This window comes from Dermacentor variabilis, chromosome 8 (genome assembly GCF_050947875.1).
Source record: "Dermacentor variabilis isolate Ectoservices chromosome 8, ASM5094787v1, whole genome shotgun sequence".
NCBI lineage: Eukaryota > Metazoa > Arthropoda > Arachnida > Ixodida > Ixodidae > Dermacentor > Dermacentor variabilis.
Genome location: NC_134575.1, coordinates 94,583,197 through 94,601,440, shown reverse-complemented (window position 1 = coordinate 94,601,440; position 18,244 = coordinate 94,583,197). Strand labels below are relative to the sequence as shown.

Sequence of the window (18,244 nt, the reverse complement as noted above, 5' to 3'; positions counted from 1 at the left end):
AATGAAAGAGTGCCAAAAGCGAGTGCGCGGTGCATTTGCGAGTGTCATGGCAGGACAACATTCTGCAGCAGGCAGCCAGAGGACAAGTGCAGAGTTAGAGGCTGGAGAGAAGCAAGCATGAACGAGAGCAACAAAGACCCTCTCACCCTACCCTGCCAAGTGACCATCGACATCACCATTGGTGGTGGCCTGGTGGGTCAGCTGGTGGCCCTCGGTTGGTGCAGTGGTCCTCGTGGGGGAGGGGGAGAAGTCTTCTTCTGCACGTGCAATGAAAGCAAAGAGAAACACACATTTACGCTCTCTCAATGGGACACTGCACGACACTGATTCAGTCTAGATTACCTGATACTGGCTACTAAGGGGCAAAAATGGAGGCCAAGTTTATTTACCTCAATGTCCGTGCACAAAACACAATGCTGTGAGATCTGAGTTATGCTCATAACATTAACGTTCTTTCACGTGGTTGGGTTGTTGTTCTGATGTAAACATTATGAAAACTTTGTTTTCTGTTCCATTAAAATGCAATGTGATCCTTGTTTACCGATAAACAACCGTCGCCACATGAGTAGACACCATGGAAGCCCATAACGACGCGAGGAACTGGTGTGCAAATGTCAAAGTGTCATTCCCACCAATCCTACACTTTGCACGCTTTCTGGTCTACAAAGTCTTTCGACGCGGCGATCCCTGCAATCTCCAATTACCCCTGTCCTGCGTCAACAGATTCCAACTAGCACCCGCAAATTTCCTAATTTCGTTGCACCACCTAGTCTTCTGCTGTCCTCTACTGCGCTTCCCTTCTCTTGGTACCCATTCTGTCACCCTAATGGTCCAACTAGCCCCATTTCTTAAAGTTTATTTGAAAACAACCACATTTTTTTTCTCAATGCTACATCACTAGGCGAGATATTTTGCCCATCTGAAGTTCTGCATCCAAAATTGCTAAGCTGACTTTCTCATGCAGCTGGGTAACCAAAATATAGTGCCAATGCTCAAAACTTGAAACGAATGCTAAACACGTGTGCTAAAGGGTCCTTTAAATGGTTCGGACAAATTTTGTAGACGCACAGCTAGAGTAAAATATTCGCACCACAAGTGAAGTGTCTCATATTAAGAGAACTACGAACGATTACAAGTTGCCCTCCTCCCTAGCCATGCTTTTCCTCCTCAACTTGTTTGCCGAGTGATCGGGGCTAAGCTCCGCCATCACTGGCTCTGCCGCACAATGCAATGTCGTGACGCCTACTTCCAGTGTCTAGGAGCCATCGTACGTAGCCTCTCCTTGAGCTGCCTTTCCGCTAAACACTTGCCTGTGAATCCCCAGCGAGAACGACCTAAGCAGCATGCATTGCAAGCATTCTGTAGCACTGCCGAGCTTGTACAGTATTCCAGTTCACGCAGGTGATCTAGGCGTTTTAACAGATGGGCTGCCTCGCTGAGGGACACGATGTCACAGCTTGACATTTCGCCAATTGATAAATTTGCAGCCCACAATGCAGCAAGGGTGATTCGTGGTCCCTGTGAGAAAAAAACCCATGAAGCACTGACTGTGCAGCTTGCGTCAACACGAAGCACGTTGTAAAACAAGCAGACGACACCTCGTGTGTGCCAGAAGTGCTTGAGTGTTGTAAACTGTCATTGTGTATTCTTTCTGCTACTTTCTTTATAAAAACAAATTACCAACATTCCAACTATTGCGAATAATGTTTGTTCACCATGAAGTTGGAATGATCATTGATGATGCAACTTACATAGCCACCAATCGGATAGCTCGCCCAACAGACGTCAATTGTGCTATCTAAGTACCGTATTTACTCGCGTAATGAACCCACCTTTTTTCCAGATAAGTTGACATAAATTTGGGGGGAGGGTTCATTACGCGGGGAAAAAAAATTTAGATATTTTTTAGGTCGAAATTTCATGTCACAATGAAGATAGGAAAATCGCAATCCCAACCTTACCTTTATAGTAAAAACACGTACGCGATGAATGTGAATTAAAAATTCATTTTTATTTTCATGCTGCTGGCTGCTTATGGTCTGTCTCACTCGGGCTCGCTATCTGAATCCACGCTTCCACTCATATCGCTTGCGACTTCGTCGGCGTCGTCGTCTTCCCACAGCGCGTCGTCTTCACTGCCGTCGAGGCTGTTGGAGATGCCAGTCTTTTTGAAGCTGCGGACGACCATCTCGCTGGGAATCACACTCCATGCTTCTAGAATCCATCGACAGAGCATGTCGATGGTGGGCCTTCTAATCTTACCTGCGGGAGTCAGGTCGTGGTTTCCCGCGGCCATCCACTCTGTATAGAGCCGGCGCACGTTGTCCTTAAAGGGCTTATTAATGGAAACATCAAGGGGCTGCAGCACTGATGTCAAGCCACCTGGGATGATAGTGAGGTCCGTGCGTAACTCGCTCATTCGGCAGCGGACATTTTTTTCCAGATGGCCGCGGAAGCTGTCCATAACAAGCAGCGATGGCAGGAGAAGAGCCCCGGGCCGCCGTCCCCAGACTGTTTTCAGCCAGTCGGACACCAGCTCGGCCGACATCCACCCTTTCTCCTGGGCGCGAATGTGGATACCGGCAGGAAGAGTTCCCTTTGGCAGAGTCTTTCTTTTGAAGACGACGAACGGCGGCAGCTTCCTGCCGTCCGCTGTTACAGCTAACATCACGGTGCACCGCTGCTTCTCGGCGCCCGTCGTCTTAACCTGCACACTTTTCGCACCTTTCATATCGACAGTGCTGTTTCTTGGCATGTCAAAGTTTATAGGCGTCTGGTCCGCGTTCCCGATTTGCGACAGCAGGAACTTTTTGTCCTCACGGATCCGAATGACAAAGCGGTGGAAATCACGCACTTTGTCCCCACAGTCTGCCGGCAGCCGCTGGCATAACGTAGTACGCCTTCTGAGGCACAACACGTTCCGGCGCATGAAACGAGTCGTCCAACCACTGCTCGCCTTAAATTCACTCGCGGCAATGCCGTGACTTCTTGCAGTGGCCCGCGCGTGATTCTGTATCAGCTCGTGGGATACGGCACATCCTTCGTTGCGGAGCCTCTTCACATAGCTCAGAACTTCTTCCTCGACGCGAGGAAACTTGCCCTGCTTCGGCCCGCGAAAGGCCCGGCGATCTTTCTTCGTCGCTCTGAGTTCCTCTTGTTGATTCCTCCAGTAGCGCACACGCACGGGGTCTACACTAAAATGCCGTCCAGCCGCGCGATTGCCATGCTCCAAAGCATGCTCCACGACTTTGAGCTTAAAACCGGCCGTGTAGCTAGCGTAACGCCCCATCGCACAACGCGCAGAAAATGCACAGCACGCACGAAATAATGCAAAGGTCGTAGCGAAGCACTTAAACAGCAACAAAATAGGACTGCGCATGCATGGCGCTATAAGCAGAGGTTTGCTTTGCATTTAATAGATGGCACTCGGCAACCTGCATCATCATCATCATCATTGTAAAAAAAAAGAATCTAGAGAAGTTTGACAAATTGGTTCGAGAAATACAAAGAAAATAGCCGAGCGTGGTGGAAACTGCCGTCACCCCATTTCAAAGAGGACGCCCCAGTAAAGCCCTTTGCGCATCCACCAACGAATCATGCAAGGTCAATGAACGATCAACGAAAGCGTGCAGTCGACGCCTGCGTCACCCGCGTTCGCGTCGCCGGTGTTCAGCATCGTTGGCTTCAAATGATGTTTATTTTATCACTGCGCGATCAGACAATTTTATGATCGTCGACAGTCGACAGCGCCGGCCAATTGAGCCGAGATAACGCGAACATGCTGAACACCGACCCTGCGGGCGGGTGCGCGTTATTTACGCGACGTAAAAAAAAAAAAAAATTCAATTTTCGACGACAAAAGTGGGGGGTGGGTTCATTACGCGAGTGGGTTCATTACGCGAGTAAATACGGTAGATTGTAAAGGGGCGACTGAAAAATCACGGGAGCGGCACCACTGTGATTGGCAGCGACGCACATTTTTAAAGTCTTATAATAAATTATGCGCTTTACGCGAAGTGCTTAAAAGCGTCACTTAATGTTCAGAAGGGCCTACTCTAATGACTCGGTACGTTTGTACAAGATTGTCAAAATCGTTTCAAGGTCCCTTTAAACAAGTTTCTCACTTCATAAGCAATTTTGAATGCTGCAAGGACACACTGTATCAAAATGAAAACATAAATGCCGCACAGTGTTTACCAATTCAACAACTTGTTGACTGCATTTTTTGCAGTATTGCTGCAAAGTGCCCTTGCCGTTTATAAATACTGTAAATTACTGTCAATACACAGTGTAGACCAAGCTTGTAACGAGATAGACCTGGCAGTGGATAACTATGTATGGAGGAAGAGCTCTACCAACCTCCTGGGAAAAACCAGTCCGCATAGTTGACCAGGGTGTCCACAATGGAGCTGTGCATGTTGGCTATGCCCATGTTGACACTAGAAAATAGGAAGGAGAAATGCAATCAACGACGAATTACAAACCACTTCTATCAGAAAGAGAAAACATGTTTGATGAACAGCTGTGGACTCACTTCTGAGCCTCTCTTTTATGAAACAGGGAGCCATAAACACATTCTACCAGCCACAATGGCTACGGCGTCCTGCTGCTCAGCACAATACCACATACACGATTCCCGACTGCAAAATCAGTGCATCCCGTTGAGGGCAGAAATAAAGAATGGTCCTACACATAGTTTTCAGAACACCTCAACCCTCTGAAGCATCTGAGTGACAAAAGGTAGGGAAGAATAAAGAAAAAAATTCACACTGGAGTTTATTTTTTTCTCGTGAACAGCCGAGAACTCAGGGTGCCGTAAGCAGCATGTGGTTCATCGGAGTCCTTAATTCCCAATAAAAAAGGTACGAAATACAGGTACAGTTTATTTAAAGACGCTTTGAGTATCACCTCAGGTAGGTGATGTGCATCAGACCGCACACTCAAAAGATACAGAGGCCTAACCTCAGTTTGGAACAGCGCTTCATCATTCGTGAAATAACAGGGAGAGCCGCAATTATCTGCAGCGCAAAGTCGACAAATTATGAAATTAACATTGCCGACAGTCACATTTATGAGGTTGGCTATGTTATTTGTTTTTTCTTGGTGTCGTATATTCCCCACAAAACCTCGATTCCTACAGGAGTCACTGACCCAGAAAGGGGTGGAGACGGTGCTGTCACAATTAGCTCATCTCCCACAGGCAGACTGTGGCTTTGACTTGAAAGATTTGGCAGGTGAGGATGAAGAAGGGTAATGGAGAGAACCGCTTGCGTCTGTTTAACCCTTCACAATTCTCGTCTGCTTATTCGCCGCAGAGTTCGAGTCAGGAATAACCAACTAGCTCAATTTTTTTAGGCCGCCAAGTTTAGTAGGCAAAACAACACATTCAAATCGTAGCACTGCTCCTGGACCACTAACTATGCTGCAGGTGTGTTTTGTTAGCCAGATTAATTGGACTCTTGTTCCACCAAAGAACAATAGGGCATTGGAAACAACTCCGATGCCCTCGGATACTTGAAGTGCTTACATTAAATCAGCAAATGAAAAACAAAAATTAAATTAATCTGGGGTTCTCATGTTACAAAACCCCAACCTGATTATGAGGCGCACTGTAGTGTGGGGAGACTCTGGATTAATTTTGACCGCCTGCAGTTCTCCAACGAGCGTTTTCGTACTTTTCCCTTTCTAAATAGTATGCCTGCTGTGGCCAAGATTAAATCTGTGACCTCGAACTGAGCAGCACAATGCCGCAGCCACTGAGTTACTGTGGTGGGTAAAACGAAAGCTGACAGCCCAAGCAGAAAGTCGAGTCGGAGGGGAGAGGAGAGGCACATTACGCACCCCATGTGCTGGGACTGGTTCTCTTCCTTGGGCCAGACCAGGTTGGGGGCTATGACGATGGCGATGTTCTGCGAGCTCATCTTGTTCTGCTCTCGGTGGCCCACCAGGCGAGCCAGGAACTTCACCACATACCTGACAGGCAAGGAAGCAGGCTTTAGAGAAACCTTTTCGTTCAATTTTTTTTTTTTTTGCAAGCCTGCTTGGTTGCCAAGACAATGCCAAGATGAACACTCGAGCCAAATACAGTCGAATTTTCATAATTCGAACTCGAAGGGGCCCAAAAATTTGTTCAAATTAAAGGAATCTAATTGCATGTAGGACTTACTTGCAGTGACACGTGAGCACTGAGCCAATTCATAAGCGGGAAGTTCCAGAAGATTTATTCACACATATTAACAACGTCTGATTTCTGGCCTCCCTAGGGGCCGTGAAAACGTCAGAAAAAATGAATGCTTGCTTTTTACTGCCCCCAAGGGCTCCAATCGCCACAGGCACATCCGAAGTACTTTGGTAGAAGACGATGGGTGCACGCGTGTATAGCCAAAGGAAACATACCAACATACCACGTCCCGTAACAATGGCCCCTGCTAACTTCTGGTGTGCTTCACCGCGTAACACTACTGTACTGAGGCGAAGCTGACATTTGGGAACCAGTATTTGCAATGTGCCATGCTTTCTGTGCTCCAAAGCCATTGGTGAGGGTTACAAAGATGGAGTCAGTGCCATTGCTAACAGCGGCGAATCGTTTCAATGAAAAACACAGCACCGTACAGCAAGAATCTTGGTAACGAACATCGAAGTAGCTAGGCCTAGCGCCTAGGCCAACACTAGGCCTAGCTAGGCCTAGCGTTGTCGTGGTGTGGCTACGGCTGCCAGCGGATTTACTGGTCGGAGGCACCGCCGCGTGATTTGCCGCGCTGCTGAGAGCATTGCCGGAGCGCAGCATGTTCGAATTAACCATCGCAAATGCTTGAGCGTTGGAATTACCGGGTGTTTTCGCCTATTAGAATACACATCACTTTGGCAGGACCCCAGTGTCAGTTCGAGTAAACCGAATGTTCGAATTAAGCGGGAACAAATTAAAGACATTCAACTGTATTATTCTTTAACACAAAGCACAGAGCTTACAGTTTCGCTCAAGACTGCCAGCCCTTTTGGTAAGCTGTTTAAAATTCTCATTAATTTTACTGTTGACCAGGATGCACCAGTAATCAAGCAGAGCATAAGATGCCAACAAAGAATGACACCAAGGACAACACGGGGTGAATTATTTGTATTTACTGAATGATTTAAAGAAATGATAAATTATAGGTAATGAAAGTGCATGAAGAAACAACTTGCCCATTGCCTTCACCCAAGAAGATCACATACTCTTGACACCTGCGGGAGAAAGGATGCTCCACATCCGCTGCCAACGTTTGTGAGTGGTGGCGCTGGCTAACACTCCCAGGGTTAGTCCTACTAGTAAAAAACTTAAATACCCAAGGAAGTAGATGGGAAAATCGCACCACGATAGCTCAATTGGGAGAGCATCACACGCGTAATGCAAAGACGTGGGATCGTTCCCCACCTGCGGTAAGTTGTCTTTTCGTGCACTTTCATTCCCATTAATTTATCATTTAATTCGTTCAGTAAATACGACTAATTTTCGCTGTATTGTCCCCGGTGTCATTGTTTGTTGGCATCATATGATGTGCTTAATAAAAATCGGGCCCCCTGGTTAACCCCCTTTCCTCCCGTTCAGTTCTGTAATCAAGAACGTATTTCAAGTGTGTTTGAAATTTTGAATAGAACCTATTCATCTTGAGGAATGGATTGACTGGAGATTGAACAGCAAGACATTCAATTTACTCTTGAAGACATTCAAATATCCACTTGCCACAACTTGGTTGCCTTTACAATATTGACAAGTTAAAGGAAATCAAATTAGAAAGTATAGAATGACCAAAAAGAGAGGTGACACACCTGAGGTTGTCGTGGTTGGCCTGGGGAAGGTTGTTGACCACTTGCCACAAAGCCTGCAGCCTAGCACTGGCATCGGGAACGCTGCAGAAATACAAGGTCCTTCAATCAGCACGTGTAGGACATTCCTCGACTTTAGATCCGTGCTAGGGAATTTGTGCTACGGATTCTAGGCTAGGGAATTTGTTGGAATCACGCAAGTGCGATGTGCACAATGGCCCTAGTTTTTACATGCATTACATCAACGTTGCCCTGAACTGCAGAACTTTCTGGAGCATGGGATCCAGGAAAAAAATCATTTTTTACAGCCGAGGTCCGTGTGGCAAAATAGCAAAAAAAAAATTGTTACTTGTTCAATTGTGCACTTAAACAACTATTGTGGTTAGCTATATACAGTAAAACCTCGTTAAACCGTACCCGCTTAAACAGTAGTTTCGTTTTAAAAGTAGTAAAGTCAAATCCCCGACTCAGCGGCCATTGAACATAATGTGTTTCGTATCCGCATAAACCATACCAGCTTACTGCGTACGCATTGGTTAAAACGTAGCGGTTGAACTTTTCGTCGCGCAAACACGCCGCTGCACCGTCTCCATCGGGCGGCCCGGCAGAACAACACGCCTCTGAGATCGGAACAACGCCCTCCAAGCGCCCTGTGCGTTTGCGCGTGAAGCCACATCAACATCAACATCATTTCGACGCGGTGCCAGAGAGCTGGCGTCGTGCAAGCGAGGACTCGCGTCGTTCCGAAGCTTGGATAAAAAAGACGCCGGGTGCTCAGCATAGAAGAAAAATTAGACATCGTCTGTGCTATCGAACGTGACACGAAGAAGTCGGCGCTGACACGCAACAGGGATCTGCTGTTGACTACAGTGTGTGGCATTTGGACTGCGAAGAAGTTGCTCGGCAGCGCTGCTGCGACCGCGAAGATATGTCGGCTACGAGGTTCGACTTTTCGCCATCGTTGCCTCTGTTGTTGCCGAAGTGTCGACTAGCGACAGTGACGAGGACGACACGGAAAGCGATAGCACGGGCGATTGAGGCCCGGCAGTGGCATAAGCTGCGCGTTGCGTCAGCCTCATGAATGCAATCGTCGCGACGACAATAGGGGCGCAATAACGTAACTCTATTCCAAATGAAAATTATTCCAAACTCCGGCACCCGTAATGAAAAAGGCGCCCCCGGGACTTCTGCAGCACTACTGCGCACGTGCACGGTGAATACGTAACACCAACGAGGAATCTGCCATGCGAGTGTTTGCCGAGAAGAGGGGGCTGGCTGAAAAGCTGGCACGCAGCTTCAGTAAGTTTGAGGCCGCTGTCGTCGGCGTGCTGCCGCGGCATCAACCGAAAATAACGCTTTTGTCGCGCGAAGTGAATAAATACTGCATGTTTTTTTCCCTTTCATCGCACTCTCTGAGTTCCGTTTTTGACAGGTAAATGGGCGATCTCATGCTATTCGGTTAAACAGTACTACCGTTTAGTACGTACCTTTCCCGAGCTCCGGCCAACTACAATTTAACGAGGTTTCACTGTATTGCAAATTTCAAACAACTGTGCTAAAACCGCTCCAATCTTAGAATTTCTGTATTTTCCTTTTAACTTCCAGTGTCATAGTATTCGTGAAGGTTATGAAAAGTACCCAATGGTGGCGCTACTAACTGACAGGACAGCGGGAGCCATAGTTTGTGCACTACAATGAAAACAACAAAATATACTATCACTACTTCGTTAGGACAAGCAATGTACACATTTATACACATTTAGCTTTTTTTCGAACACCCATTCACAGTAAACTCATTCTTGGGAATCACTGGAAAGCGACTGATCCGCTCTTTTTTATAGAAAACAAAAAGCAAAGAAAAAAATACAAACATGAAAGATCAGTCCACACACACCTTAGATCACTGCATAGCAACATGGTCCTTATGCAGTGTGTACTTGTGCATGCTGATATAGTAGACTTCTGCTAATTCGACTCCAGTTAATTTGGTTTCACGGATAATTCATTCTTGACTGAAGGTCCTGGTAGGCACTTATGCATTCCTATGGGCCCAAACTTTTTGTTGTTCCGATCCTCAAAATTGGCCTTCGCCGAATAATTCGAACTTGACCAGTAAGCCTGAATGCACCCAAGCCCTATGGTGACCCCAATAGCAACCCCTTTAGTGCCAGGCAGCGTCTGTCCCGGTGGTGCTTAGGGAAGAATGAACACACTTCAATTTCTTGTCATAAATGCCTATTGGCGGCCTTGCCCTAGGATGATCTTCAAGCAATAACCGTAGCTCACAATGTCCAATCACGGTATTTATCAGATTATAACGTGTCCTTTGCCACATAACAATAATGTATTGCAGTAAAGGTGACTTCATAACACTCTGAGGCAAAGCTGACTTTAGAAAACCGACTGCCATTGTGCAACAAGGGCAAGCACTGCCAAATGAGTCAGCGGCATGCTTCGCCGTTTTTTCTGCATTTGGTTTAATTCCATCTTCCGGAAAATTCAATCAATTTCGCCGGTTCTGTCAGCGTCGAATTATTGGAAGTAGACTGTACCTCAGTGCTAAGTAAATTTTTGTGCCACATTCCTTGTTTTCCAGCCTTTCGTGGCATTTGCTTGTAACGCACAGTTTTCTAATATCGTTTTTACTCCAGGTGGAGCTGCGCACCTTGCAGCCTTCATCCACTCTTCGTACAGGGCAAAGGTCATCAAAGGTTCGGGAAGCTCTCGCAGGTACAGTTTCAGCACACCTGAGAGAAAAGAGGTTGAGTAGGAGATGATGCGAAAATAGTAGCATTGCCCAGAGATGAAAAGATGTGCACAGAGAATTGACTTTCATGCTCAAGGCTGGGAGTCAGAGTAGTGGCCATTTCTGTTTATTTACAAGCCATAACATTTGGGAGCACATTACACTTGAGGGTGTACTAGAATGGATTAAATATGACAAGCTGGAATGCCTCTTTGCATGCAACAGAAATAAAAAAGCACCTTTATACAGTCTAACCTTGCTATAACGAACATGGATATAATGAATTACAGACATAACAAAGTTAGTTTAAAATGTCTTTCATATGTAATGCTTCTTGCGTGTATTGGCAAGTAACAAGTATATGCTATAACAGATATATAACAAAGGCATTTTCACGTCAATTACCAGTTTGTTATAATGTCACAGTTATCTCGACAATGAATACAGGCACCTATAATTGCCAACACAATGACAACATCTCTAAAGGCTGCACAGGCCGCTGTTAAGCAGTTTGATAAATTTAGTACAACCACAAAAAGAAGCGCTCGAAACTAAGTCTGCTCACCAGCCGTCTGACAGTTTCATGCAATACTGCTGCTAATCTCTAAAAGAGAAAATGTATGTTGTCTCCCTTGATCACAAGGAGTGGAGAAAAGCCGGTGGGGCTCTCCAGAAAGCACTCACAAGCACACGCACGCATGCACAAATCCCATATGAAAATCCTGTAACTCACTCGCCACTGTGTGGGGGTCCCTCTCAAACTCGCTCATGTCAGCAAAACCCGCGTTGAACGCGCTCTAAAATGAAGAAAAGTGCACAGAAATTTAGCACTTGCGTCAACCAAGACATCACATTTAATAATGCACCCTGCTGGGTTTTAGCAAGTTCATACTGTAGTACAAGGAATGAGCAAACAAAGAAACATATTCACGCGTTATTTACAAGTGCAGACTGGCAGATTTGATGGCTACTCACTCATGTTCGCTCACCAATATTCTTGCAGGCTGTGCACTCCCACTCATGTGCACTGAAACTTGCCGGTACTCGCTCACGTTCCTGCTAACACTCACTCGCCCCCTCGGTCACCTCCTTAGTCACAATTACCAGCACCCAGTCAAGCTCGTACTTGTGCCCACTAGCACTCACCGACACTCACGTTCACGTTTCTGCTCACGCCCACTCAAACTCAGCGTCACCGGTTTTCATTCCTACTCGCATCAAACGACAACTTGACACCCGTTAATACTCACTCGCACCCTCCATCACTCACTACTAACGCTTCACAACGTGCCTGCAAAATAAGCGTGGAGCAAGTAACGAGTCGAGGCTCTCGTGAGCGAGTATGCCCGACCCATGTTTACAAGGCAAGGGCAGATCGGGCAAGTTGTCCCATATCGTGTTCAACACTGAGCTCGTGTTCCCCTTCTTCAATACTGTGCACAGCGGCGTAACAATATTTACGTGGAGACAACACAACTGCATGCCCAGGTCGTCCACATTAAACAAAGCTGGGTGGCCAAAATTAATTCAGGGCCCCACAGTACGACATCCTTACGGAAATTATATTTCCTTAGCAACATGTGGTGGTGTTTGTGTGTGTGTGCATGCGCACATATCTGTAATGCTCTAATGTTTGCGTATTCTGTTGTATAAATAATTACTGCTACCTATCCATTTGCTTTTCTGGTGTGATGACCCCTTACCCAATGCCTCATTTGAGACCTCTAAGGAATGCTTAAATAAATAAATATGACAGTGGTATATGACAGTCTACATCCATATACAAAAGAATTAAAGGTAGGAAAGAACAAAAAGAGAAAAATTTCACAAGTTCTCAGCTCTCTGTAACAATATTCAGTGAGTTTTCTTACGTACAGGAAAAAAAGAGAATGGCACAAGATTTCTTTATTCTAAAGCAGGTATAAACAACTGTGTCTACATGTATGGGTCTTTGTCACCAGACTGTAGTGCGCAAAGTTACAAGCAATGTTCCCTTCATGCGTGCATTAAGCACATACAAAGAATGAAAGCAACCAATTACAAAAATATCCCCGCATGTCGGGCTAGAAACTTATGGATAAGCAAAGGCATCCTCACCTTGAGCTTTTTGATCTTCGAAGCACTACCCGTAATGCGGAAGAGCCCCTGCAAGAGAATGCAACAGAATCGATCAACAAAAGTTGCTCGTGCTGTCATGTTATGCTACGCCATTGTTGTCACACAACACCTTGCCTCTGAGCCCAATGCCACACCTGGAACGAGTTTCATAAATTATCATTCGCCCATTTTTTAAATTTTACATGGAAGCCCAAGTCCTCTCCCAACACACCTCTGTCTTGCATCAGCTGACTTCCTCCTACGCCTGCGAATTTTCTATCCTCGTCATCGCTGTAACTGCTGGATTTGCGTGCCATTCTGTACTGCCTTTCTCTTTCCTTGACACCCTTTCTGTAACTCTAATAGACCATCTAATAGACCTGCACTACGGATTACATGGCCTGCCAAACTCAATTCAACCACAATATCAGTCACATGTTCGGTGTCCAATTCTATGCCACTTTCCTGCATTTATGTGACTAGTACTGCAATTTACTCGGGCAGTAATATCAGTAATTTTGTTTCTTCTGAACGTGCTTATTTCCTTGTCCCTTCTTCACAGTTAATGAGCTTGAACCGCACTTTTTGCCAATTAACATAAAAAAATGTTTGCCGAATCCATTCAATTTGTCTTCCACTAAACTTCACACTTCAATACAGTCTGCCAATTCACTTTTTCGTGCCTGCATAGATTGCGACAGAGGCCAGGCCTGACTGAGTGATGGCCTTCGCGGCGTCCCACTCGGCGGCCTGTCCGACTACAAAGTGCGCTCACCTCCTCGTCCATGCCGGAGGCGAGCAGGCAGGCGGCGCACTTCTCCACCACCAGGGCGATGCGGCGCCCGTTCACCCGCAGGTGCTCCTCCAGGGGAAAGCCAAACACCGGCTTCTGGGGGGAGTTGCCTGCAGCAATGCCCACACATCTGGCATTCGTGCAGCACTCCGGCTGGCTCCCACAAACAATTACAAGATTAGATTATGGGGTTTTAGATGCCAAAACCACTTTCTGATTATGAGGGATGCCGTAGCGGAGGACTCCGGAAATTTCGACCACCTGCGGTTCTTTAACTTGCACCGAAATCTAAGTACACGGGTGTTTTCGCATTCCGCCCCCATCGGAATGCGGCCGCCGTGGCCAGGATTCGATCCCACGACCTCGTGCTCAGCAGCCCACCACCATAGCCACTAAGCAACGACGGCGGGTCCCACAATTACAATGAGCGAACGGATCAGAACATGCAACTAGCTACCCCTGCAGTGATACTGCCACACACAGCGACGCACGTCACAAATTTGCACACAACAAGAGTGCTAGACTGTTCCTAGTATCCTGAACCCCGAGATGGCTTGTGCATAGAATTTTGCCTGCAGTTAAACAATCAAAAAAGTTTTGCGCAAATACATGCAAACCAATTCACAGAGAAAGGCAAAGAATCTTCGCAAATGTGTTACTCCTTTGCCATTCAACAACTTTCTGCGCATCTACTTATTGTCACTCGAACAAATTTTTCTATCTGTCGATTAATTTCACCAGCAGGTACAACATTTGTGGATGCAGAGTGCGCAGTGGCTTAGTAAACAATTACTGTTTGCAAGAAGTACCAGTACTTTTCTGTCAACAGGTTGCCTCCCACAAAAGAGAAGGGAAGTGGTAGTAACAACCTGTTCAACCAACAAGCCAACAACATTGAATGTAAGGTAGACATAACCTGTTGTTAGTAAGAGTTGACATTCACGCCAGAGAGCCTGACCGTGCTCAAATGAGCACAGAGACGCTTTGAAGTTACAAGCACTGCGTAGCCACTGTGGTTCACAGAACTGAATTTGTCACAGACAAACAATGCCAACCATACTTTTCTGAATGCCCGAGTTGTGCAAGATTGACGGATAGACTTTAAGAGCATCTATAAAACAACCTGATGGCTGGTATCACCAAGCTTTTGTGCCTTCTTTCACAGCCCTTAATATCCATGGTTCCGACTAACAACATTATCATCAAATCTTGAAATATTTTACTGCCCGCAATAGTAATGTTCATTGTGTTGTTTATTTTCTACCATTACACCAGCGGTGCTCCAACTGTCTTATTTTTTTCCAATTGCCCCCAATTCCTTCATCATTCACATACTCTCATTGAAATCCAAGACCTTAAGTGAGGTAACTACTATCTAGCGTGCTAACAAAACACGCACAACGTTTTCTGCACCATTTCCACACACTATACATAAAACAGTCACTGTCGCCACATTTTCTCTTGTAACTGCATTCCTCTGGTTTCACTTCAAACAGTAGCATGTTGCCCTCCAAATAATCATAAAACTTAAATGCAAACCTGTTTGTACAGACCCTTGTTTGACATCCACCCCACAAAGACATACTAACACATAGCTAATTACAAGCAAGTCTATGTCATGCCTAATCTTCAATATCCTGATAATTGCACCAAATTTTGCATATGCTGACGAAGTTTAATTACCAGAAGTGAAATTCGCCACCATCACAGCTACAGCACCTGTGCTATTAAAGTGCCGCTAGGTGGGACAGAGAAAAAGCCGGCTGCTTTTTTAAAGCCTCACCGATGAGACCCCAGAGGCCGGGCAGGGCGGCGTCAATGTGCGCCAGAGCCCGTCGGTGGTGGTCGGCCTGCAGCTGGTACCACTGGACCAGAAGGTGTGCAAACTCGGGCTCCCTGCCGATCAGGCCGAACATCTCTGCGGCCAGGGCGTCCCGACACTGCTCCACCTGGACACAGAACAGGAGCCGAGAATGTTGTGCGTTCAGAATGGCACGTTAGGAATGGTGAAGACATTGTCACTGGTCGCAAACCTGTCGCATCAGTGAGACGATGCAGGCCTTTCTCCCAAATCCCTTTACCAGCAGCACCTCCTGTCAGGTCTACCTCGCCCAACCCAAAATTTTCTGACCCCATTGCCCTTACATTCGATATTATACTCATCCACCTATAGGTGTTTCCTCGAATCAAGCATATTCCAATCAACAAGCCTGCTGATGCCACATGGTAAGGTATAGTAGCAGTACAAGTAGAAATGCAGATATAAGGAGGCCCAGAAAGACACTCCTTTCTTGTATGCTTTCACAGATCTCTACACATGCATGTAATGTGTTTGGTGGATTAAATAGGCACGACTCTTTTTCCAAAATGAAGCATCACTGAAGAAAGTTAGCGCTGTGCATGTCTGCATCCTCTTATGTTCGTGTTCTTCATTACGCTATTATACATTAGGCTGCGCTAAGATTCACACCCGCTTCCAAATTACTGGAACCACTGCGTGCGAGTTTATATATAACCCAAACACATTTAACACATGTAATATCAAGAAGAAAAAATAATACGCTAAGTGCATGCAAAGGGTGAGCAACAACAGAACATCTTCAGTTGTGAACACAACAGTCTCCCTCAAGGTGCCCACATGAAAAATTCCAAGACAAATCGAGTTTCCAGGTGGTGACCCTCCTCAAGACTGACCAAAGCACAATGCCACTTATTCAGAATATCCCACACAAAATGGCCAATTGCCAAGAAAAAGTCCAGCAGATTCAACAAGCCCTGTTGGAATCTATATGCAGCGAAGCTTTCTGTAAATGCATAAGGAGTGCTGAAACACGAGTTTGTGTGTATTGAATGCGAGTGCAAAGTGAAACCGAATGCTTTGTTAACTTCAGGTACTTTATAGAGGAAATGAATGTCTTGTAAATGGAACACATATATGTAACATAATGGTTAATCACATGTGTTTATGGAGGTCACTTTGGTGTTTTGGTGCTGAAGAACGAGCACACCTTAAAGGCACAGCAAGTAGGCTTTTTTTTGTTGTGCGTGAGTGTTTGCAATGCAGGTGAGCAATACACATCTGGTTACGTAAGCTGTGCTGCAGCAGCTGGAGGAAGTATCGCAAGCACAGGAGTAGGAACCGTCTGGAGTACCTGACCTCCCCTTGGAGGCGTAGACGGGACCCTCTGTGTGGTTGTCAGGTGGCGTACTGCATGCACAAAGTGACGCCATCTCCTCTGGTGCCCTCTCTCTCGTCTCATCCCGGCTCTCCGCGTCATGGTTCCCCTCACCCTCTCTGCCAGCGCTCAACGATGCACTTGTGCAGTTGGCTTCCCGCCTCTACCTTCCACTGTTACTGGTGAAGTAGTGCGAGCCCTTGCTCCTAGATGGTGCCCCCGTTCCGCAGTCGAGTGTAAGCTATTCGGCAAGAATGCACGAGCAGCAGCAGTAGCAGGTGGCAGCCACAGTCGGCAAGGGAGAAACAGGGGTGCTCGCAAAAAAAAGTTTCACTTTAAGAAAGAAAAGGGGACGCTGCCAGTGCATCTGAGATTGCTTGAACATTGTAGCAATTGGAAATTGCTGGGAGAGGCTTTTGTTTAGCAACGGACATAAAATACGGTAGAATGGGTAGTTAAGCTAGTTAGTATTTGACCGCTAGGGAACTAGAGCACTGCATTGATGAAACACAAAGAAGTGAGTGCACTTGTAATTGCCCTCTTTCTTCTTCCTGTTTCATCATACGGTGATGCTCATTAGCAAGGGTAGCTACCTTGCTGGTAGCATCCTCAGCTTCTTCGCGCAGGCCTTCCGTCTTAGTTGACACGTTTGCGCTGCCCGCAACCGCATTTCCTGCACCACCGGCGCTTCCCGCTGCACCGCCCCCGGTAGTCGCCAGGTTGCCGGACTGCTGGACGTGCTTCAGTGCCGTCTGGTACCTGCACGCAGTTTAAGAAAGAAAGGAATTGCACAAAAAGTGTTCGCTACTTTATGGCAATTTTCTCAGGAGTGCATCTCGACCCAGAAGCTACTTTTTCTACTTACACAATGAACACAGATCCCTAATTGGCCCAATTCATGACAGCGAGTCATGGTTTGCGACAATGATGGCAGGCTGCAGATCCACGACTCCATTAAAGAAGTGAAATCATTGTCCGACGCCGTGCTTGCCCCGGAAGCAGTTGGGGAGCCTGCTTTCCAACTTGTTTTGCCCATATTACACTTTACACATAGTTTTCAAACTTGCAGCAGAAGTTCTATAAGAAGTGTTTCAAGATGTAAGTGTTGCATTTTAAACATCATTATTTCCCTCGCAGATTTTGTTTTAGTGCCAAACCATGGCATGCACATATGCACACATAGTGCCTGAAGGAGATAAAGCCAGTCCATCCTGAATGCTTAATGCTTTGATACCCCTGTCACACGAGCACTTTTTGAGCACAGTTTTGAGCAAAAAGCCTTCTCCCGAAAAAGAGTTTTGCCCGCAGACGCACAACAGGGAACAATCTCTTTCTCAGAAGTGGTCCTTTCTGGAAGCGGAGTTCGTCAATCTCTCTTACAGCCAAAAAGGAGCAGCCTCAAAACCAGCAGGCGCCAGCAATTATTATATATTACAAAAAAGAATCAAATGCGTGTTTTTCTGTCACCTAGCCTCACCACAAAAAATAATTTGATGTCTCACAGAAGGTGTAGTACACCGAGTAATGCTCATTTTCTTCTGCTGAAGAAGCCAAATGTTGCCACAAAAACATGTGCACTTCGCTAGTTCTGCAAATGCTCATTAAACTCCTATAATAAATCTTTACGTC

General features: G+C 46.2%; 1 protein-coding gene across 1 annotated transcript in view; it reads right to left on the bottom strand.

Moving 5' to 3' along the window:
• LOC142590420 (uncharacterized) overlaps nt 1-18,244 on the bottom strand; it is a 184,607-nt gene that overhangs the window by 20,480 nt on the left and 145,883 nt on the right. The window contains exons 6-15 of the mRNA XM_075702516.1: nt 17,209-17,374; nt 15,223-15,388; nt 13,422-13,549; nt 12,647-12,694; nt 11,283-11,346; nt 10,469-10,550; nt 7,807-7,887; nt 5,842-5,973; nt 4,360-4,439; nt 152-257 (exon numbers count right to left, since the gene is read on the bottom strand). Of these exons, the coding sequence (XP_075558631.1) occupies nt 152-257; nt 4,360-4,439; nt 5,842-5,973; nt 7,807-7,887; nt 10,469-10,550; nt 11,283-11,346; nt 12,647-12,694; nt 13,422-13,549; nt 15,223-15,388; nt 17,209-17,374 (1,053 nt within the window). The remainder of the gene's footprint in view (nt 1-151; nt 258-4,359; nt 4,440-5,841; nt 5,974-7,806; nt 7,888-10,468; nt 10,551-11,282; nt 11,347-12,646; nt 12,695-13,421; nt 13,550-15,222; nt 15,389-17,208; nt 17,375-18,244) is intronic.